Below are 24,873 nucleotides of genomic sequence, written 5' to 3'. Positions count from 1 at the left end.
AGGGTTCAGTGCTAGGGCCAATCTTGTTCAGTTTATACATGCAGCCGTTGGGAAGTATAATCCAGAATCACGGCATACACTTTCATTGTTATGCTGATGATACGCAGCTCTATTTGTCTATGAAGCCGGATGAAACAGAACTTAGTTAAACTTCAGGCATGTCTTAGGGACATCAAGGACTGGATGTCCGGAAATTTCTTGCTTCTAAATTCAGATAAAACAGAGGTTATCATTCTTGGTCCAGAGCATGTTAGGAAGGGATTACATGGTGTTGCGATGGCTTCCAGTGCAACTGTGAGAAACCTTGGAGTTGTTTTCGATCAGGATTTGTCGTTTAAACAGCATATTAATCAGGTTTATAAAATAGTGTTTTTCCATCTCCGTAATATTGCAAAGATTAGGAAAATCCTCTCGCAGAGTGATGCAGAAAAACTAGTTCATGCGTTTGTATCTTCTAGACTAGATTACTGTAATGTGTTGTTAGCAAAATGTCCAAGTAATTTGCTGAATAGGCTCCAGCTGATCCAAAATGCAGCAGCACGAGTGCTGACAGGAATCAGCAGGAGAGACCACGTCTCTCCAGTGTTAGCGTCGCTCCATTGGCTACCTGTAAAATTCAGAATCCAATTTAAAATTTTATTACTTGCGTATTAAGCCCAAAACAGCTTAGCTCCACAATAGTTGCAAGACCTGATAGTGCCTTATGTTCCTGGCAGAGCTCTCCCCTCTCAGAGTGCAGCTTTACTCGTAGTTCCTAGAATATCTAAATGTAGATTTGGAGGGCGGGCGTTCTGCTATCAGGCACCATTACTATGGAACCAACTTCCAATCTGGGTTAAGGAGGCTGACATCACCTCCACCTTTAAAACTAAACTTAAAAACTTTCTGTTTAGTAAAGCCTATAGTTAGTGTTTAGTAAACCTCTAGTTAGTGTTCAGTAAACCTCTAGTTGGTGTTAGTAATCATCTAGTTAGTGTTAGTAAACCTGTGTTACACCACTACAATGTATTCATCTACACTGTATGAACAATTTATTAGGCAAGTTGTATTTTTGAGGTTTGAGGTTTAATTTTATTATTTAACAACTGCAGTGCTCTCAGTCAATCCAAAATGTTAATAATAATCAAGGTGAGGTCTGACATGCTTTTTTTTTTTTTACATGTATTATTGTATTTAGAACAGTGATCATACCATGGTATGATGATGACTAGTTGTGTTAGTGGAGCAGGAAAATAAATTATATTTCTATTTGCAGATCAAGGATGAGATGGAGCAGGATCCTCGTCTTCCCAAGGAGTACTGTGGAAACTGACATTTAAATAATCTGTTTTTTTTGTTTTTTTTTGTCTGTTCAAATAAATTGAATTGAATTGAAATGACTAGAAATCTTGGGCCGGAGAACCTGGGACCTGTGAGGGAGAAACACACATTAAAATACGTCCACTGTACTCTGATAAAAGAAAAGCAAGACAAGCAGATGGGCAGAGGGCGGTCACTTTGTTCCCATTCCTGGAGGTGGAGAAGGCATCGCTTTAGGAACAGCAAACCCTGCAAGAAGAAAACATGACTCGCATACACAACTAAGAAAAGGAACAGCCACAAAATGATTTTGCTGCTCATGTAATTTATAGCTACCCCACTTGTGGAGTCTATTGACAGCATCACAAGGCTCGTCCGGGATTACCTTTAAAATAATTAAACTCAACATCCCATATAACCATGTAATATTTATTTTAAATATATATTTTTTTTTTTTATCCCTGATTTTTTACCCATTTCATCACCCAGTGCTCATACCTAGACAGTCCTTGGCATTGTTCCCCTCTGCCAACCCAAGGAGGGCCCTACACTGAGCTCAGGTCTCCTTCTTTTCCTGAGGAGTGACGGACCGCTTCTTTTCACCAGACAGGGTGAGGATTCTCCGGCCGAACGTAGCGCGTGGAAGGATCACGTTATTCCGGCCGGATCCTCCCCACCCCATCTGGCGCCCCGGTTGGCCAGAGGGGGCAGTGTAGCCCAGGACTGTGTGCATGTTTTTGTGAGGGTAGCTCCCATTAGCTACCCAGGGGAACACGGGGAGAACATACAAACTCCACACAGAAAGATCCTTTCGCCAACCCCACCCAGGGTGTGGGCACTGAAGTCATGGGAGAACTAACACGCACTTCAGCGCCCACAGCGTCCCCGGCGGGAATCGAACCCAGGACCTTCTTGCTGTGAGACGGCCGCACTACCTGCTGCGCCACCGTGCCCCCTGTAATATTTATTTTGAATCAGAGGTTAACAATATATAATTCCGTGGTAACCGGTACTGCCACAGTGTTTAAACCACTGTGCAATGTTTTGGCCTATTAAATGTATGAATTTAAAAATGGAAAAAAATCATATCTAACATAAAAAGCGCCTCCGATATAATAAACATACATAATGACTTAAAATTCGATATTTCATCGCCTTACTTCATGAGTTTCTCGACGTGCGGTCACTGAAATCAACGGGATCAATGCCACTTGTGGAACTATTGAGGCTCCATATAATAATTAATATATATAATAAAGGGGCTTTCACATAGAACGCGGTTTGCGCCGCGCAGAGCAGGGCGCACATGCACGCATCGCGTACATATTTGTTGCAAGTTGCTTGGCGACCGAAAAAAAAGTTTTTCCGGTCTGGCGCCGTTTTCCCGCTCGTTTGGACGTACAGGCAAGTACAAGTACAAGTAAAAGGCAAGTTTATTTATGTAGCACAATTCAACACAAGGTCTTTCAAAGTGCTTTACATCAAAGTAAAGATACATTGTTATTGCTGTTTCTTTTTTGATATCGTCGTCGGGGTAGTTTTCGGATCTTCCACACATACTTTCGATATGGAGGAAAACTAAATCAAACGGTAAACACGTCTTTTTTTTTTCTCCAAACTTTATTCAACAAAATTCTGTAGGGTATACAATAAAGGGCACATGAAACAAAACAATTATCTACAGCTATTCAACATTTGGGGGGTGTTGAGAGAAAAAAACGATACATTTACTGACAAGCTATGGTAAGACGGAGTATTAGGGCCAAACTAAAAAAAAAAAGAAATTACGAAAATAAAGTCATAATAATATGAGAATAAAGTCGTAAAATTACGAGAATAAAGTCATAATGTTGCGAGAATGAAGTCGTAATATTGCGAGAATAAAGTCGTAATATTACGAGAATAAAGTTGTAATATTACGAGTATAAAGTCGTAATATTAAATATATTATAAATATATAAATATAACTTTACAAGATGCTCAATATTCAACACTTTAACACACTTCCTGTTACAGTTCTCATAAATTAACACTTTATTCTTTTAATATTACGACTTTATTCTCATAAATAGGGCTTGGTCGTCTTGACGTCATCACCTGGCGGAGCCGCCATGTTGGAAGCTACCTTAGCTGCTCTTCAGACCACTGAGCACTGTGTACAGACGTGCTCCCTCTTCGTTTTGTCTTAGCCCACCGGCACTTGTAATCGTTACTTTCCATTATTCTGTAACCATGGTAACCTGTTGCTGTGTTGTGGCTGCAGCAGCTCCACACATAACAGACGTGGGGAAAAGATCGCTAATGGTTTAACTTTTCACTGCTTTCCTGCACGGAGGCAGAACCACGGAGACCAAGTATCTGAGATAACAGAGTAAAAGAGTAAAAGAGTCGTCGGCTCGGTTGGATCGCAGCTGTAACGACCAAACATAACGCTCCACATTAAACTACAAACAAACACTCACACAGACCGGGGTCGGATCATTCACATGGGTTTTATTCCCCACTTCTCCAGCTAAACGCAGTTGCTGGCCAGCTCTCTGTGGTGCGATTAACACCAATCTGCAGATAAAACTAGTTTGTTGAGGAAAAGATATTAACTCTATTTGTAGCTGCAGAGGAAAAAAATAATCTCACGAGGAAAACAAAAATATTGCTCACGTCTCTGAGCCTCTTCCGCATAATATAGCAGAAAAGAAAAAAGTAAGAGTAATACAAAACATGTACTGTATGTTGTACTATTATACAAATTTATTGAAACACATGACGAGTCAAACCTTTACCAAAGCAGCTGCCAAACACTCCTAAACAAGGTAGCCTAAGACGTTGGTTGTGCAGAACTGCGGCAGTAAGTCGGAGCCCCACTCTTTAGTAGGGATTTCATATGGATCCAAACCGTTAATAATCATTATTTTCTCCATATACCGCTCCCTGGCTTCCTTGTTTAAGGTATCCCGGTAAATTCCAGTTCCTTTCCGGCATTTTAACATCTTTTTTTTGTGTTCCGTCTGTTCACTTGGTGCTACTACACTGCTGTTTGTTTACACTCACGAGGCTGCCAACACGGCGTTCCAGAATGCACCTTGGTGACCAAGCCCTATTACCACTTTATTCTTGTTATATTACGACTTTATTCTCGTAATATGACGACTTTATTCTCATAATGTTACGACTTTATTCTCGTAATATTACGACCGTATTCTTATAATATTACGACTTTATTCTCATGATATTACAACCTTATTCTCATGATATTATGACTTTATTCTATTACGACTTTATTCTCGCAACATTACGACATTATTCTCGTAATATGACGACTTTATTCTCGTAATGTTACGACCTTATTCTCATAATATTACGACCTTATTCTTATAATATTATGACTTTATTCTATTACGACTTTATTCTCACAACAGTATGACATTATTCTCGTAATTTTACGACTTTATTCTCATTATATTATGACTTTATTTTTTTTTGTCTTAGTTTGGCCCTAATACTCCGTCGTACTATGGGAAGTGTATTAATAAAAAAAATTAAGAAACAAAGGCATCGTTTCATATTAGCTTTTGACAATATCGTTTTTTCATCAGTTTAAGAGACGCAAAGTACAGTTTACATTCATTTTTCAGATGTACAATGGAGGGTTTGCTGTTATTCCATTAGCATTTATGTATGTGATATTTACCCAGTAAAATGACCATGTAAATCATGTTTGATATATTTCTTGGACGATTATCTATATAAATTAAGATTTGATAGGAGTCAAAAGATGGTTAATGCCAGTGTTTAACCAGCTCTAGGTTCTTGCCAGAATTGTAATGAGATTAAAGAGTAGAACAAATAAATGCTCAACCGTTTCCGGGTCTTCTAGGCAAAACCCACAGGGTTCTACTACAAAGTTACATCTTTTGCGCAAAAATTCAGCAGCTGGGTTTACATTGTTCAATATCTTAAATTGCATCTCTTTTACTTTCAGGCTATTGGCCATTTGATACATTTACAGAATTTATTGTTATTTTGTCAGTTAAAATTTGGCTGGTGAGTTAAAGTAAAAAAATTTTGCCTTTTAGAACTTTTCTATTAACCTTGTTATTACATTTCTGGTCACTAATGTGTATTTCATCAAGTTTTAGTTCTGGAATTTTGACTGAAACATTTGAGTATATTAATGTATTCTGTATTAAGTGTATTAAAGGAAGTGGGATGGCTTTTAGAATACGATGGAATTCTCTGGGAGAGCAATTTATATTATACTTCTCAATAAACGAATGAAACTGAAGGAATTGGCCATTTTAATCCATTAGATCAACAACAAATAAAATATTTTTCTGATACCATTGTTGATTAAATCAGGTTTTCCTATTGATTGTAATAATCCTGTTATTCCACAAGGTGGTGGCATGTGGTGTAAAATTATGTGTAAATATAATTTTCCAGTACTGCAAAATTTGTTTATGGAAGTTTGATAATTTGATAGGCAATTTAGAGATTTCAAAGTCACAACTCATCACAAATTCTATCCCTGCAACTTTCTGGAATAGGCTGCTTGGTCTGTGGAACCATAAAGAATCAGGCTTTGCCAAGTCATTTTTAATCCAATTCAGTGTGAAAGTTCCATTCATAGATTCAAATTCAATGGCTTTCAGACCACCAAGGTCGTAGTTTTTAATAAGGTGAGATCTTTTTAGTGGGATTTGTTAATGGTAGACTTGTCTTTTTTTTTTTTTTTAAAGTTTTATTGAAAGTTTGCAATATACAAACAATGTACAACAGCTACGTCCGGCCGGAGAAGCCCCACCCTGTCTGGTGAAAAGATGCGGCCTGCTCACTCCTCAGGTTAAGGAGGAGACCTGAGCTCAGTGCGGGGCCCTCCCTGGGTTGGTAGAGGGAGCAATGCCCAGGACTGTTAAGTAGGAGCACTGGGTGATAAAATGGGGAAAAAACAGGGATAAAAATATTAAAAAAAAAAAAAAATTAATCTTAATAATTTTAATTAATTTTAATTAATTCCTAATAAAATATACATTTTAATGGTAGACTTTTTTTTTTTTTTAATTTGAGCATTTTAGAGATTTAGACCATACAGACATTCAGCCAAACATAAATACACAAAAAACGTATGCAATACACAAAAACGTGTGCAATACAGTATACAATATAAAATTATATATATGTATACGGTAAATGAATATAAAAAAAAAAAATCTATAAAATTAATTTAGCTTAATCAAGCAAGACAGAAAAAAGGTCTCTTTAATATGACAATGTGTGTTCGCTCTTTTGGTTTGACATAAGTTTAAGGGAGTCTATATATATAAATTAATATCTCCAAGGAAAGCATTGAAATTTGGGAGTGATTTTGAGAATTTTGCTTTGTGTATATGAAATTTACCAATTGCAATCATAAGATTTATTATGTAACTTAATGGTTTATTGTCAGATTCAAACTGAGTGATAACATCGTTAGCCATAATAATTGTTATTGAAAAGTTAGTTTTACTATGTATAAAATTCTCAAAATCAGTCCAAAGTGCAGATGAGAGTGAGCAGTGATAAAACAAATGTGCGGGAGTTTCAGGCTCAAACTTACAAAAAGTGCAATCAACAAATTTGGATATTAACTTGTTACAAGGATAAATATTGTGTAAAAATTTCAAATGAATTTCTCTGATCTTATTAGAGATAATGGCAGACATATGAGAGGGCAGCATTTTTTTTAAACTTTATTTAACATTTCAATTTACAAAATTTCTTTGAGGAAACATTAGCATCTGAAACATTACAAGCTCACAACACATAAGCAAATATGTATACCTATACATTTGTCATCTACGTGTAGATATATTGTATACATCTTAACAACAGTATTTGTAATTGGTAACAGGACAAGAAAACAGGATAAAAAAAAGATTAAATAAAATAAAAATAAAATAATCATAGGGGTTGACATTTCAACAAAAGTGCTTAAGCGTATAAAAAAACACAAGATTGTAACTTAAAGATCAAGAGACTTTGACATGGTGTCAAATAAATTATTTATAGACTGATTTTCTTCTGATAGTACCTTCATGGAATCTATATATTTTTTTATTTCATTTTTAAAACAGACTATGGAGGGTTTGCTGTTTTTCCATTTATTTTTATATATATGATATTTTCCCATAATGAGAATGATGTTCACCATCTTGGATTCCTTCTTTGACAGACCATCCATATAAATCATGACCAGTAGAGGACGGGACTGGCTTTACTGCAGGTGTTTCAGTCAGAGGGCGGAGTTACGTCCTACGTCACACTCTGTCTGATGCGCGTTCTCGTTGTTAGCCGTGGAGCGTTAGCAACATGCTAGCGAGTCCCTAACATGAAAAGTTGTTTTATTTATAAAAGGTTTTCTTGACACAAAAGTTAAACCTGCGGTAGACACCATACTACGTTGTAGTGTCACCCAAACTAATTGTTTGATAGTCATTGTAATTCATAATTTAGGTTAATTTAATCTCTATAGCTGGTATTTAAAGTTTAAATGGGCATATTGGTGTAACAAACAAACAAAAAAAACAACTCATCAAATGCATCAATGCATGTACTATAATTGTAGTCTGGTTACATTATAGTATATATTTCGCCCAATATTATAAAATGTCACAGTGTAAAATGTATTAGAGTAAGACTTAATAATAATAATAATGTACAGCAATGACAACTGTAGGTTACTGCATATTAATTGGGCAAACGGATGCATAATAATAATAATAGTACTTGCAGACTAAAATTAGACTATGATGATCAGCTGTGTTCTCTTTCTCAAATGTGTGCCCCCCCCCCTATCATATTGTATGCATTTTAATAGAAATAAGTTTGTGCAATAATTACACAAATGACTCCCATCAGGTTATATTAATAATTCACCTTAAGTTAGCAGAGGAAAGACAGTTTCAAATCCTTTTGTGTATATTTATATAGGAATATACCCACATATGAAAAGCAACATAGAAGTAATGCATACAACAGGGGTAGGTAATTCCGGTGTTGTGCCAAAAACGGATTTCCTGCCAGAATCTGATTTCTTCTGATTTGTGGCCACGGGAGCGCGCACAGCAGCCCGTTGAGCGAGAGCGCTAAAACGTCAGATTTTCAGATTATGAAACTCAAGAATGAGATCAAGTCGTATTTGGGCAGAAACAACTTTTCATTAACTGTATTTGGCCTTCAATCAATATTTGGCAGGTAAAAAGACCCATTTTCAGGGGAGAAATCCGTTTCTGGCAGGCAATCACTTTTTGGCACGACACCGGTCCTCGAGGGCCGGTGTCCTGCATGTCTTAGATGTTACCCTGCTTTAACACACCGTGATAAAAGTACCTGTGTCATTAACAGAATTGTGCAGCCCTGGATGACAAGCTGATGACGATGATTAATTAGAATCAGGTGTGTTAAAGCAGTGAAACATCTAAAACATGCAGGACACCGGCCCTCGAGGACTGGAATTGCCTACCCCTGGCATACAGAATTAACATTACGGCATGATATGCAATATCAACAGTTTATTTGAAACACATTGAAAAATAATAAGTGGGCACACAGACAAACAAACAACGTAGCATTATTCCTTGAGTGAACAAACTGGGGTATGAGGAGGAGAGACTTGGACTGAATAATTCTAAAAGCAGGCAATGTGTGAAAATTAACGTTAAGTCAAACTGGAAAAAGTCATAGGATAATTTGCACAAAAATAACATGGCATTATACCTTCGAGTGAACCATCGAGTGAACAGACAGGACTCTGGAGGCAGACGATGATGTACCGAGGCTTACGACCTGATAATGCCATAAAATAAGTAAAAGTAAAAATGTTAACATTTGACAGTCCTTGCTTTCGATGAAACTGTGATAAAGTTATTGGATGTTTTTTTCACGAAAGAGAAGTCACGGGCGCGCGTGTCAAGCGCTTGCTGAAGCGTGCACTGCTGCGTACAGTCAAACCACGCCCCAAACCACGCCCATATGACTGAAACACCTGCAGTAAAGGCAGTCCAAGGCAGTCCCAGTAGAGAGCAGCATGAGCTCGTGAAGTTACAACCTGCATCAACGGCGTAGAAGAAGAAGAAGAAGAAGCAGCAGAAGCGCGGGCCAGTGACGTCATCCCTCCTCGCCGGTGCGGAGCTCCTTCCGGTGTAAACATCTGTGCTGGTGTCGGTGCTGGTGTCGTCCCGGTCCCCCCGTCCCTAGCGGGCCCTAGCAGCATGGACGGGCCCCAGCTGCCCCCGGAGATCTGGGTGCATGTGCTGGGCTACCTGAGCACGGAGGAGAAACACGCGGTCCGCAGCGTGTGCCGCCACCTGCGGCGGCTGGCCGACCACCCGGGCCTGTGGCGGGAGCACCTGGTGGTGCTGACGGAGCTGCGCCGCTACACCTACGGCTTCTGGGACACGCTGTCCCGCCGCCGCCTCACCCGCGTGGCCGTGCGGCACCTGCGGCGCAAGGAGTGGCGGCGGCTGGTCAAGTTCCTGCCGTCCCTGACGGCGCTGGTGTTCGTGGACGGAGGCCGCCAGTACAAGCAGAAGTACAGCGACAACCTGCAGAGGTTCCCCGACCTGCGGGACCTGGGGGTCCGCAACGCCACGTGGGACGAGCCGCTGCTCGGGCCCGCGCTCACCCGCCAGCTGCGGGAGCGGCTCACGCACCTCAGCGTGTGCAACGTGCGGCTGCCGTGCACGGTGACGTTCATCAGCACCGTGGCCCAGCTGGCCAACCTGCGATACCTGCTGTTCCACCACCAGGGGGAGAGCTACGGCCTGGGCACGGTGCGGCCGGTGCCCCGGGCCGGGTTCCACCAGCTGCTGCTGGGGCTGGGGAAGCTCCGACACCTGTCCTGGGGCATGAAGGGGGAGCCGCCCGACCCGCTGCCCGAGGACTACCTGAGCCCCCCGGACCCGAACCGGCCAGGTGAGACCCGGGACAGGGGGGGGGGGGGTAACAATGTTACATCGGTGCAACCATCATCATACAGCACACATGAGGAAAACAGCAGAACCAGAGAGGAACTACTAGGGGTGTAACGATACACTAATCTCACGATACGGTACAATACACCATATTGAGGTCACGATAACGAGCATTATTTTTTTAACAACCTTGAATGAGGACCATATGACTGGAAAAAATTGTCTTTTATTTGAAAGACACAAAATACAAAACAATGCTGTGTGTTTTGTTTTTGTTTTTTATTTTGGATCCCCATTAGCGGACGCAAAACGCCAACTAGTCTTCCTGGGGTCCATGAAAATTAAAATACATTCATATAAAAGCACAATTATACATATATATACTTCCTATAGTACTTTACATTTTAAATGTATGAATACAAAACTTAATACATAAGTAATTACAATTACATCACTCCATTAAACCCACATCCCACCCACATCATTACACCAGCAACATCACTGTAGTGGTATTAGGGATGTCCCGATCAGGTTTTTTTGCCCCCGAGTCCGAGTCCGAGTCCTTTGATTTTGAGGACTTGCCGATACCGAGTCCCGATCCGATACTTTTATAAAACAATAAAAAATGAAGAGAAAAGAAAATTATGCAGGATGACCCTTTTATTATATTTTAACATGTGTACTGTAAACTGAGCACATAGGAGGTAGGCAGCTTGAACATTCTTAAGTCAGTATAAAAAAAATTATTTTCTTTTTCTTTTTTTTTTTAAGCATAGGGCTGCTTCAGCTTCAAAACAAACAGGCGTGCTCTGCTGCGTGCATGCGGTGTATGGCCGCCGCTCCGAGCCTACTACTCCACGTGTAAGTTGATTTATGGTCCCGCGTCACACCAACGCAGAGCCTTCCGCGACGCGGACCATAATGTCGGCGCCGCAGCTCCGCTTCAGTCCATGGATGTATTATGCTTCAGTCCTGGGGCCTCATCTATAAAGCTTGCTTACGCAGAAAAAGCGCCTGAAAGTTGCGGAAGCCACCTTCTACGCAAAGCCTCGGATCTAAAAAGAAAAAACTAACCGATGGCTGCCGCTCCAAGCCCACCACTCCACGCCGAAGAGGAAAAAAAAAGTGTTCTGATTAAAATAAGGAAAGTTGGACTACCGTATATAACAATTGCGTTCATAAGGATAAAGTTTTTTAAAAAAAAAAAAATTAAAGAAATTGTCTCTTCTCCCCGTGTGTGTCTGCCTGTCATGCACGGGTACTTGGGCGCATGTTGTTTACTTTTAAGCCGGAATTATGGTTCTGCGTCACACCAACGCAGAGCCTACGCCGTAGGGTCGGGCGTAGGGTGCGCGTCGCCGCGAACCCTACGCTGTAGACTCTGCGTCGGTGCGACGCGGAACCATAAATCAACGCACACGTGGATGTCGGCGCCAGTGAGTATTTTCACCGGACATTTTGACCGGAGAGATTATAAAATACCGGACTTCGGCATATTTTACCGGACAAAGTCCGGCAATTACCGGACAACGGAAACCCTGATATATATATATATATATCCGATTCCTGATCGGCTCATAACGTCCGAGTCCGGATCGAGTCTGCAATCACGTGATCGGCCCCGATTTCCGATCACGTGATCGGATCGGGACAACTCTAAAATGTATATCAACCATATATATTAACCATTGTTATGTCTGTACCCAAAAATAACCTTTTTAGTTGCTTTTTGAAACTGTCTCTGCTTGTTGCTTTCGTTATGGTAAATGGCAACCTGTTCCAGTGTGAGATGGCCCTGTACATACAAGTTCTTTTCATTGCATTTGATCTCGGTAATGGAATAGAAATATGACCCCAGCTAACTTGTCTTGTCCTGTGCTCATGTCTGTTTTCGGAAAAGGTTATTTTTGAGTACAGGCAGTTTGGTTGTTTCGACACAGTTATATTCCTGAATAATGTAAGTAAATTGTTTGTTAATCTGTCCTCTACTTTCATCCAAGCAAGATCGCAATGCATTTGGTCAACACCCTTTCTCATAGAACACCCGAGTGCAAGGCGAGCTGCTCTGTTCTGCACTATCTGAAGTTTGTTTATATTTTTTTTCGCTGCACTTGACCAGATAGCTGAGCAGTAGTCAAGGTGTGATAATACCAAAGTTTGAATAACCTGTCGGAGTGTAAATTGGTGTTAATAAAAAGGAGTATCTTCTAATCATAGATACGCCTTTCCCCAGTTTGCCTGTTAACTTGTCTATGTGATTCTGCCACGACAGATGTTCATCAAGAAGTATTCCAAGAAGTTTAGCTTCAGTGACCTGTTCTATACACCTGCCGTTCATGGATATTTTTAATTGGTTTTGGCTTTTTAAAGCATGGTTTGAGCCAAAAACAATGCATTTAGTTTTTACTACATTTAAAATCAATTTGTTTTCGGTTACCCATGCCAAAATTGATTTCAGGTCATTTTCCAGCAACACATTCAGCTCATCCATCTTGTTTGATGACATATAGACTGTGGAGTCATCGGCAAACATGGCTATATTTGCTTTACTCAGGACAAGTGGCATATCATTGGTAAAGATAGAATAGAGCAATGGACCCAAACAACTTCCCTGTGGGACTCCACACAGTACTGCCTTTACTGCAGAACAACTACCATTAAAGTAGACAGTTTGTGTTCTATTTGATAGATAGCTCCGCATCCAATTAAGAGTCCCCTTATTAAACCATAAGCAGCCAGTTTCCTTAAGAGCATTTTGTGATCAATCAAGTCAAATGCTGCACTAAAATCGAGAAGAACAGCACCCACAATCCTTTTCTTGTCTATCTCACTCATCCACTGATCGGTCATCTGCATTAAGGCAGTACTCGTGGAGTGATCTTTTTTGTAAGCATGTTGAAATTCAGAGTTTAGTTTGTTAATAGAAAAATACGATGAAATCTGGTCAAACACAATTCTCTCCATGAGCTTGCTTAGCACTGGAAGAATGCTGATAGGACGGCTATTAGCGCCTGAAAACATGTCCTTCTTGTTTTTGGGTAGTGGTATAACTTTTGCAGCTTTCCATGCCCGTGGACAAACACCTTTCAGTAAACTTAGATTGAATATGTGGCATATGGGCAGTGCAATGGAGCCAGAAACCATACCCAAGAGTTTCCCATCCAGGTTATCTAATCCTGATGGTTTTTGGCCATTTATACTACTGAGAGATGTTTTAATTTATCCACCTGTATAGTTTGAAAGACAAACTCACAATCCTTATCTCTCATGATTTTGTTGTTAATCAATTGAATTGAAAAGTTGTTATGCAATGATGTCGTCTCGTTTTTTAAATTCTCTATCTTCCTAACAAAAAAGTCATTAAAGTAGTTAGCAATATGGAGAGGCTTAGTTATGAATGAGCCCTCTGCTTCTACAAAGGAGGGAGTGTTGTCCCCTGATCTTCGCATTAGCTCATTTAATGTTTTCCACAGTTTCTTTCCATCATTTATACTCTCATTTATCCTCTTTTGATAAAACATGCTTTTCTTTTTCCTATTAGTTCTTGTTACTTGGTTTCTTAGTGCACAATATGACTTCCAATCATCTACATTACCTGATTTAATTGACACAGATTTCATTTCATCCCTCTGGGTCATCAATGCTTTCAGTTCATCATCAATCGAAGCTGCTTTTTTATTCCTTACAGTGAATTTCCTAATGGGAGCATGTTTATCAGCTACTTCTAAAAACATATTTGTAAAGAGTTCAAGTGCTTCATCAACATCATCAATTGTACATACATTTTTCCATTGCAGCTTATTAATGTCCCTAATGAAATCATTCTCACAAAAAGATTTAAAAGACCTTTTGACAAAAATTTTAGGTCCAGCTTTTGGCACCTTCACTTTCCTGGCAACAGCCGCCAAATTGTGGTCACTGAAACCAACTGGCACTGATATAGCTTTAGAGCACTTTTCTTTTGCATTGGTGAAAATGTGGTCAATACAAGTTGCTGATTTCTGTCCTGCACAATTAATAAACACCCTAGTTGGTACTGTCATCATCTGAGATAAATGACACACCTTTGCAATATCACTCAGTTTCCGTTTCAATGAACACTTTACCAAGAGCCAGTCTATATTTAAATCTCCTAATAAATACATCTCTTTATCACAGTCTGTGACTTTTTGCAACATGTAACATATATCCTCCAAGTACTGAACATTTGCACTAGGTGGTCTATAGCAACACCCTATAAGAAATGGTTTGGTGTGAGGTAAGTGTATTTGAATCCAAAGAGCCTCAATAGCTGAATTTAAAAGATCTTCTCTTATCTTAACAGGTATATGGTTCTGGATGTATATTGCCACGCCACCACCATAGCTGTTTCTATCATTTCTGAAAACATTATATCGTGAAACAGCAATTTCACTTACATCTACTGATTGATCTAAGTGAGTTTCTGAAATAGCAAGTATGTGTACATTTTCATCTTCTAATAAGGATGACACCTCATGAACTTTATATTTAAGACTGCATATATTAAGATGAGCTATCCTTATATGTTTGCCCTATTGTTATAGTTTGTAATTCTTTATAAGTGTTTAAGTTTTAAAGAGAGCCATTTTCCACAAACTGAACTAAAAGTAAATGTCAGGTTTGTATTATGCATCAGTTTCATACAAGTAAAAATAGTTTGCCACAAACGGAATAGTTTCTCTCATGTATGATTTCACTTTTTTCTTTTCCAGAAATTTAACAACTAAAATTAAATAGATAAATAAATAAAAGTAAATAAATACATTTTTACATTATAAAGAAGATTGATTCATGCTCACCTTATAAGTGTAAGAGGAGATTTATTTTTGTTAAGAAGGTTATTTTGGTAATTCAGGGTTGATTATTTTATAAATATATTGTGATGTAAATCAGGGACTATAATGACACTAGTCAGTTTATCTGTAGTGATTAGTCTGTTTTAGATTGGGCGGAGTGATACGCCACAGTACGGCACTAGGTGCTGTGTTGATGTTCTAAAATCCTACACTGTTGAGGGACATTAAAGTACACTGGAACTCAGCAGAAGTTGTCCCCGTGTTTATCCTACTCACCACCCCAAAAAGGTTTAATTTAATAAGGTAAGGCTTAACTCTACACCAGCCTTACATCAGTAAAAGTTCAGAGCTCAAAACGGGACTGCAAAACGGGACTAGTTTCTTCTGAGCGGAGTAAGATTTTGGTCCTCGCGGTCAGATGCGCGTTACTAGTCAACACAATAGATTAATATTAATAACCCAATATCGCGATACAGTTTGTCACCTCCACGACACGTATCGTGACGTTTTTGTATCGCGAAATTTCGTGGCACGATATATTGCTACACCCCTAGGAACTACAGAGATGGTTCAAAAAGATGTGACCAAAAAGGTGTAGCTGAAGCCTGAGCTTGTGATTAGGGCTGGGGATCGATTCAAATGTCAAGAATCAATTCGATTCTTAATATTCAGAACCGATTATCATGATTTGATTCGATTCAATATTGATTTGGCTTAGTGTTATTTAAAATGTTTTTTGAGCTGTTGCCTGAATTATATGACTGTAAAATAACTAGTGAAATAATAATTTCACTAATTATTGTGAAATAACTAAGGAATAAATAACTCAAACAGGCCTTTCAATATCCATTTAAAGTGCAAAAAAGAAAGAAATTGCAACAGTTCATGCAGTAAACAAATCATTTTAGCTTATCTAATTTATTCTGTCACCACACACACATATTGCCATGAAGCACCTGGCATTTTTCAGTGTGGCATTTTGGCATTTTAAGTGTCATGACAAACTGTGTGTCCGACTACTGGGATTAAAGTTCACCTGGCGAAAATGATGAAGAAAAAAAAAACAATAAAAATCGATCTTTAGACATAAGAATCGATTTTTAGGAATTAATATGAGAATCGATTTAGAATCGGAAAATCGATTTTTTTTTTAAACACAGGCCTACTTGTGATGCCTATAACCCTATTATTAGTAGTGTAACCCGGAACCATAAATCAGCCTAAAGCCGGCGGCGGTCTGCGCTTTGCACCCTCTCTGTGAAAGGGGCGTGTTGTTTATACCGGGGTGCGGAAGAAGAGGAAACTCCTTCCGCGTTCATTTGACCAATCAGAGAGCAGCTGGTTCGCGCATGGCATTTGTTAACAGCTTTGAACCGCTATAGGCGGTTGCCTTGTAAACACAAACCCCACGAACGAGAAACGAAACTATTGATTTAGACCCTGAATCGGAACAAAACAAACGGGCCACAGGTCTGAAAGAACCCTTAGTTTAAGTGCTTGAAATTATAACTGTCTTTGACAAAATTGGGATCAGACTGTATAGTTTAGTTATTACAAGGAGAAATAAAATCAGTAAGATGTAACATAACTAGATGTTTACAGCACGATAAAATGTACACAATTGTGATTAAAAAGTGGAAAAAATAATTGAGTGTGTATGTATATATGTATGTATATGTGTATATATATATATATATATATATATATATATATATATATATTCCTGTAGATGTTTTACCCCAGCAATAAGGTGCTTGAAGATTTTGAAAGTGCTTGAATTTGACCTTGAAAAATGTGTAGGAACCCTGAAAAGCAGAGGTGTATAATCCAGGTGCCATAAAGTAAGAATCCTGTCCAGCAGTTGTTCCAACCGGTCACTAAACCAGCTCCTCTGCAGGTAGATGGTTGTTAGTGAAAACGCCTGTTTTAAATGTACAGGCTGATCCACAGGTATGTTTTAATGAGCAAATATCAGCTTAATGTAAAGAAAATTATTATTAATGGTGCTTTGGGACTGACCCCATTTCAAAATTGGTCTTAATTTAAGATTGATTCAAAACTATTTTTGAGTTTGTAAAAAACAAAAACAAACATTAAAGCACATTCCAGAAGTGTATAACGCAGGTGACATAAAGTAAAAATGCTGCCATGTTTCTGGATCAGCCTGTACATTTAGAACAGGGGTTTTCACTAACAACCATTTACCTGCAGAGGAGCTGCTTTAGTGATTGTTGGAACAACTGCTGGACTGGATTTTTACTTTATGGCACCTGGATTATACACCTCTGTAAAAAGTTCGACAATTATGTAAGGGATAATTCCCAACGAGGTGTACATTATCAGAAATATATGGACAAAGTCCATATATTTATGTTAATGGTCACCTCGAAGGGCATTATCCCGCTTATACCACGGTCACTTACCAAAAAGCATACATTTTAAATCAGTTATTCATGTTTTCCGTTTAAATCATTAGTTTTATAAAAAGCCGCGGCTGAGTGGACTATTTAATCTCTTGTCTGCAGCTGTTGTAACCTGGTAAGTTTTTTTTAATCAGGCCATAACTCGGATTCCTTGGTAATGGGAGATATTCCTGTCCGCTCAGCTCCGCTCGGCTATCTTCTTTTGTCTCCTCTTCTGCATCCCAGTCATCAAAATTGTTAAATTCACCAAATCGATTAAAAGAAATGACAAAATCACTACTGTCGTCGTCCTGCGGTAGCCGGCTCTTCTCTGAATCTCTGTTGCCGTGGTTACCACCTGGTAGTTGATCCAGCGCAATGATATTAGATATCAGGCAATTTGACTGAACTTGTTTTCTAGGTGGAGATTATCACTTTTAACCTACACCTGCCAGCCAATCAGAATGGAGTATTCACACAGACCCTGGTATAATTTACCACGGTCTGTGTGAATCCAAGTCGGTCCAAAGGCGTTCACGTCGAGGCATGCAAGGCTCCCTCGTTCGGCTCATCTGGGGCTCATAACGTTTGCGGGTCACTCGTTGCAGCGCTGCAGACAGGCGCTTCTTCGGTCACAATCATGAAGACGGCCGGCCCGTAGCTAGTAGCTCTTCCTGCTAAAGTAGGAGCTGTGGCGATCTTCCTAGCTCACAGAGAACTCGGGGATGTGGGTGGTGGGGTTGGATGAATGTGGGTGGGTGTATGGCACACACCAAGCCGTGTGTGTCTGGTATTTGGACGAGTGTGTAACCTGACGTGTTGTTGATTAAACCCTCCTTTGTGTCCTTCAGGAACCGACTCGTACGGCGGCCCAGCACTGGAGAGCCTGGAGCTTGTGGATTACCCAGAAACCACCCTTCCTGAAAATGCACTGAGGAGTCTGACTCAACTGAAGTCTCTGACGGTCCGCTACCGGTACATCAGAGAAGGCATCGAGTGTCGGCTCCGGTCCTGGCTGAGTCCCCTGCAGGAACTGGACTCCCTCACCATCATCGGTAAGTGGGAACAGCAGCCTGACCGCCCGCCCCGTCACACCTGTCCTTCCCTTAACGCCGCGTCACACAGTCCTTCCCTTAACGCCGCGTCGCACCTGTCCTTCCCTTAACGCCGCGTCGCACCTGTCCTTCCCTTAACGCCGCGTCGCACCTGTCCTTCCCTTAACGCCGCGTCGCACCTGTCCTTCCCTTAACGCCGCGTCGCACCTGTCCTTCCCTTAACGCCGCGTCGCACCTGTCCTTCCCTTAACGCCGCGTCGCACCTGTCCTTCCCTTAACGCCGCGTCGCACCGGCCCTTCCCTTAACGCCGCGTCGCACCGGCCCTTCCCTTAACGCCGCGTCGCACCGGCCCTTCCCTTAACGCCGCGTCGCACCGGCCCTTCCCTTAACGCCGCGTCGCACCGGCCCTTCCCTTAACGCCGCGTCGCACCGGCCCTTCCCTTAACGCCGCGTCGCACCGGCCCTTCCCTTAACGCCGCGTTGCACCCGTCCTTCCCTTAACGCCGCGTCGCACCCGTCCTTCCTGTAAGTAGAGATGCACCGATTGATCGGCAACTGATCGGTATCGGCCCGATAATGTCCCTATCGGTTTTGATCGGAAAATAATAGTTCAGAGCCGATCTGATGACGTTTACAACAACAAACGCCGCCTGCGCTGCCTTCCCACATCTCAGACCGAGTGGTCCTAAGGGGGTGTGATCGGCCTCGCCGGTATGGGAGTTTTATAATGTCTGAAAAGGACAACAAATTTGCAGTTTGCAAAGTGTGTCCAAAGGAGATACCCTGAGGAGGAATGTTAGAAAAGAATTTCAACACAATGAAGCTGATAAGACATTTGGAAGTTTCTCACACGAAGGAGTATATTGAGTTTCCATAGTCAGCTGATGCTAAGGCAGAGACAGAACAGGAGGTCCAGTCACGCCGCTAACTCACCTGTAACAGAAACCTATAAATGACAGCAAGAAAAATAAAGAACTACATCGTCAATTAATGGAATGGATTCAACATATGCTTTGCTCATCAGCCGCTTTCTGTTGTAGAAGACATCGGGTTAAACGCGTTGTTAGCTAGCGAATTTATGGATTTCTTGCTGTGATCGGTAAAATCGCGTTGCACCCGTCCTTCCCATAAGGCCGCGTCGCACCCGTCCTTCCCGTAGGGCCGCGTCGCACCCGTCCTTCCCGTGAGGCCGCGTCGCACCCGTCCTTCCCGTGAGGCCGCGTCGCACCCGTCCTTCCCGTGAGGCCGCGTCGCACCCGTCCTTCCCGTGAGGCCGCGTCGCACCCGTCCTTCCCGTGAGGCCGCGTCGCACCCGTCCTTCCCGTGAGGCCGCGTCGCACCCGTCCTTCCCGTAGGGCCGCGTCGCACCCGTCCTTCCCGTGAGGCCGCGTCGCACCCGACCTTCCCGTGAGGCCGCGTCGCACCCGACCTTCCCGTGAGGCTGCGTCGCACCCGACCTTCCCGTGAGGCCGCGTCGCACCCGACCTTCCCGTGAGGCCGCGTCGCACCCGTCCTTGCCGTAGGGCCGCGTCGCACCCGTCCTTTGGTAACGGCGTGTCTCTCTGGCCTCCAGGAGGGAACTCTCTGTCCACCTACACCACCACCATCCCCTCCAGCGTGACCAGGCTCACCCTGCGCGTGGCCATCACGCTCAAAGACATGGACTCCATCGCCCCCAAGCTTCCAGGACTCAAACATCTGGACATCGAGCAGAACCGCTCCAGCGGCAGCCTCTGCAGACGGATCCCCATGCTGTTCCCACAGCTCCGGACCCTCCGGATACGGTGAGGCCGGCGAGGAGACGCCATCTCTCTGTTGGTACTAGGGCTGGGGATCGATTCAAATGTCAAGAATCGATTCGATTCCGATTCTTAAGATTCAGAATTGATTATCAAGATTTGATTTGATCCGATTCCAATATTGATTTGGGTTAGTGTTATTAAAACAGTTTTATGCCTATAGTCTTATAGTTATGCAACATATGAATACTAGTATTATATTGAGATTCAACAGCAAGTATTGCAGCTAATGATGCTGTAAGGACCAATCAGCTCCCAGAATGCTGATAGAACTGCTTTCAGAAACATCGTGGGGCAGAATTACCAGAGACGGAGGAAATCGGTTTTATTTTTTCCTACATTCCGCTTTTATTTGTTCCATGTTCGGTCTATTTTGGTTTTAAATTTTTGAGAATTTAGTTTTTAGCATTTTTTGCTAATATAACCCCAAGACAGTAAATAGAGTAATGAAATATAGACAATTTATGCAATTTTAACTGTTAAATGTTTTCATACCTTTAAACATATTTAAAGGCAAAAACATGGCAGTAGTTATTCTCGTGTCCAATAAAAAAAAAAGTCCTTTTTTGGGGATAAACCAAAAAAAACAACAAAAGTTGTAATGTAATGATGAAAAGAAAATAATACATAAATAAATAAATAAAAGAAAATTAACCCCCCCCCCCAAAAAAAAAAAAATAATCTTTAGAAATATAAATCGATTTTTAGGAATTAATATGAGAATCGATTTAGAATTGGGAAATCGATTTTTTTCAACACAGGCCTAGTTTGTACGACCGCAGGCACGTCCACCACAACAACCCACCACTTCCTCCTGTGTCTTCCAGGTTCTTCCGCCGGGAGCCGGAGAAGGACCTGCTGTGCCTCCACAAGCTGCGGCACCTGGTGCAGCTGGAGCTGCTGGTGGAGCGCTCGTTCATCCTGAGAGACTACCTCAACGGCCACCCCTGGCCCAGCCCCTACGTGCAGGAGCTGATCAACGAGCTCCGCCAGCTGTCCCAGAACCGCATCAAGGTCATCACCACCATGCGCCACCGGAACCCTCTAAGAGAATGTGATTGTGTTTGGGAGGGAGACTGAGCCGGCAGGACCCAGCAGGAGCTAGCAGGAGCTAGCAGAAGCTAGTCACCTAACGCTAACGCCTCAGAGACGCTTGGTAGTGCGACTGCTGTTCTGGACTAAAATGTACGGAGCTCTGAAGGCGTTTGGGTGGGACTGAGGCCCCTCCCCCTAACGCCCTTCACGAGCTAGAAATAAAATAAATGAACTGTTTGTTTGACTGCATAACAGGCTGGTGTGCCGGGCTCTGCCGCGGCGTGTTTGACGCTCTGTCCTGGCGTTGGGGTCGGCGCCACCAGCTGGACCTGAGCTCCGTGTTCTGCTTCATTTTATTTTTTTTGGGGCTCTAGTGGCCCTTTATTCAAAGTGTACAGGCAGGAAGGGGGTAGAGAGAGAGAATGGGAATGACATGCAGCAACGGTGCGCAGGCCGGGGTTGGAACCTGCGACCGCTGCAGGACTGTAGCCTCAGTATCTGAGCCGCTGCTGAACCCACTGCACCACCGAGCGGCTCCAGGGGTCCTATGCTCGGCTCAGTCCAACCTTGTTCTCTCTGCTTCCGTGTCTCCAGCATCATCAGCTCGTGCACTAGCCGGGTCCAAGCCAGTAGGAAACATTTTAAATAGGAAAAGAGAGTGCAGTGTCGGGACGTCCCCAGATGGGGTGGCAGGTCTGAAAGCCGGGGCCTCATGTACAAAACGTGCGGCGCACAGAAAAAAACTTGCGTACGCCACTTCCTACGCTCACGGTCGAACGTTCACAAAGTGATTTGAACGTAGAAAGTTGCTGTCCTTCACATACACATCAAGTCTGGCGTACGCACTTTTCTGAGGTTTTGTCCGTTGGCGACACTCACTGGTGATGCAGTGAAGTGCAGAATATGAAGAAACGTAACGTCAACAATAAGTTCACAACCACATGAAGGACACGACAGTCCCCACATCACCAGATAATTTACACAAGAGTGGAGCTGCAACAACCTCACAATCAACCACATGATCTGAACAAACAACTAAAGGAGCTCAACGATGGAACCTGCAAATCCTGATGGAGCTTTGGCTCCGTTAGAGGAACCTGCTGATGATCAGATCACACCGACCTGCTGGTCCAGGACTAAGACTGGACCATCAGCTGGTTTAGTCTGGACCTGCTGGTCCAGGACTAAGACTGGACCATCAGCTGGTTTAATCTGGACCTGCTGGTCCAGGACTAAGACTGGACCATCAGCTGGTTTAGTCTGGATCTGCTGGTCCAGGACTAAGACTGGACCATCAGCTGGTTTAGTCTGGACCTGCTGGTCCAGGACTAAGACTGGACCATCAGCTGGTTTAGTCTGGACCTGCTGGTCCAGGACTAAGACTGGACCATCAGCTGGTTTAGTCTGGACCTGCTGGTCCAGGACTAAGACTGGACCATCAGCTGGTTTAGTCTGGACCTGCTGGTCCAGGACTAAGACTGGACCATCAGCTGGTTTAGTCTGGATCTGCTGGTCCAGGACTAAGACTGGACCATCAGCTGGTTTAGTCTGGACCTGCTGGTCCAGGACTAAGACTGGACCATCAGCTGGTTTAGTCTGGACCTGCTGGTCCAGGACTAAGACTGGACCATCAGCTGGTTTAGTCTGGACCTGCTGGTCCAGGACTAAGTCTGGACCATCAGCTGGTTCAGGTACCAATGGCCCTTTTGCACTAGTACCACCTCAGCTCGGTTCTACCTGTTTTGCGCTTTTGCATTAGGGCTGAGACGGGTAGAGCCGCTCCAAGCCGATACATTTTTCTGTAACCATTCGAGCGAGGTTCTATGCGGGCTGAGCCGGGACTTTTTCTGACGACACCACTGATTGGTCGGGGGGCGGGGCCGTCAAACGTTTGAATCAGGAAGCGGGAGTCAGCGCGAGAGCGACTCGCAGCGATTTTATTATACAGCACAAACGTCTGTTTGGTGATCCAACTCTGAGGTGCAGATGTTCATAAACCTGGTGGCTGAGGAGAGAATTAAAAAAGCGATGTAGACGGGCTGTTTTTTTCTCAGCCGCTACCGGCTCCAGCTGATTTCTCATTTGCGCCGACACAAACAAAGGTGTTGCGCAATCGAGTACGTCACAGCAGATTCACCCCAACCCCCCCCCACTTCTCCCCTGGCTGTGCAAAAACACACGGGTGGAGCCGCGCCGAGCCGAGCCGGGCTGAAGCGAGACTAGTGGAAAAGTGCCACAAGAGGATCTTCTGGATCTCTGTCCTGAACTGGACCAGCTGCTCCAGTTCAGACCAACATGATCTTTCAGCTGGAGCTGCTACAGGTCGGACATCTCTGTCACCATGACGACCGTATGGAATGAGGACTGGAGATATAAGCCGGATCCTTAAAATATCCCATAACTGTGTCTGAACAGACAAACATTGTTATACTTATGAGAGTGGTCCCGGACATCCACAATGTGTAAGACTCAATAAACGTGTACATCGGGCTTAATCCGTTAGTATATAATACGCCAGTAAAGCGGAACGAGGAGCCAATTTTTGTCCCAACTTAAGTTCTGGTGTCAGGAGAGTGTAAAGATGCACTAACGCTGCCCATAAACATTCACAAACCCTTACGATCATAATAAAACCACAACTCTTCACGGAACGCAACACAAAGCAAAGAACAGCATTACCCATAATGCAATGCAGTTTAAATCGGAAGAAATGCCCCAAATAAATTATTTTTTCCAGCCCTAACTTCCGACAGGACTGTCTCCCGCTCATAGCCGATGGTTTTTTAATTTGTTTTTCCAAGTTCCTTGTTAGGATGAGCGGTTTTTAATGGATAATTATCCTCATTATCATATTCAGATGTGTGTATTTGAGGGAGGAGACCGGGCGGAGTGTCGTGCTCCTGCATGTCACTCAAATCCACGCTGATTGTGATGTTGCGATGTTACGCACTCTTTGTACATGAGGCCCCTGGACTTACAGATTTTGTGCAAAAATAAAATGAAAAAAAGTAACAAGATATTAACTTTGAAGTGGAACTGAGTTCAGCTAAGTCTTTTTGTATTAAAACGGACTGAATGGACGTTGTCAGCTATGAGAGCAGCTGATTGGATGTTTTCAGCTATGAGAGCAGCTGATTGGATGTTTCCAGCTATGAGAGCAGCTGATTGGATGTTTCCAGCTATGAGAGCAGCTGATTGGATGTTTTCAGCTATGAGAGCAGCTGATTGGATGTTTCCAGCTATGAGAGCAGCTGATTGGATGTTTTCAGCTAAGAGAATAGCTGATTGGATGTTCCCAACGAAGGAGCTCCAGAGCTTCAGTCATTCCCATCAGCACTTCTGAGACGGGTCCTTTTTTGAATAAAAACACAGTCATGAACTTGCTCCTGGAATCAGTGATGTTTTGAATGTTGTTACTGATTTAAGACTAACCAGGCAGAAATAGTGTTTATTTCCCTCCTTTTTCTACGGCATGTCTCAACATGAGGAACTGTATCATTTAGCTTCAAGAATGTAT

The 24,873-nt window shown here is 42.5% G+C and overlaps 1 protein-coding gene across 1 annotated transcript; it reads left to right on the top strand.

Annotated features, from left to right (window-relative positions):
• The first annotated feature begins 9,442 nt into the window (after nt 1–9,442).
• On the top strand, nt 9,443–22,609 carry im:7136021 (uncharacterized). The gene is made up of 4 exons (XM_061744059.1): nt 9,443–10,248; nt 18,318–18,521; nt 20,096–20,306; nt 21,149–22,609. Exons 1-4 carry the CDS (start codon nt 9,546–9,548, stop codon nt 21,399–21,401), a joined length of 1,371 nt encoding a protein of 456 aa, XP_061600043.1. The 5' UTR covers nt 9,443–9,545; the 3' UTR covers nt 21,402–22,609.
• The last annotated feature ends 2,264 nt before the right edge of the window (nt 22,610–24,873 follow it).

This window comes from Cololabis saira, chromosome 16 (assembly GCF_033807715.1).
Source record: "Cololabis saira isolate AMF1-May2022 chromosome 16, fColSai1.1, whole genome shotgun sequence".
NCBI lineage: Eukaryota > Metazoa > Chordata > Actinopteri > Beloniformes > Belonidae > Cololabis > Cololabis saira.
The sequence above is the reverse complement of the archived record's forward strand: the minus strand, read 5'-3'. Positions and strand labels throughout refer to the sequence as shown.

What these genes read in the sequence shown, in the direction of transcription:
- im:7136021 (XM_061744059.1), top strand. Translation starts at nt 9,546, where the DNA reads ATGGACGGGCCCCAGCTGCCCCCGGAGATCTGGGTGCATGTGCTGGGC. An exon ending in CCCGGACCCGAACCGGCCAG is followed by an intron (nt 10,249 to 18,317) that starts GTGAGACCCGGG and finishes TGTGTCCTTCAG; the next exon opens with GAACCGACTCGTACGGCGGC. An exon ending in CTCCGGACCCTCCGGATACG is followed by an intron (nt 20,307 to 21,148) that starts GTGAGGCCGGCG and finishes TGTGTCTTCCAG; the next exon opens with GTTCTTCCGCCGGGAGCCGG.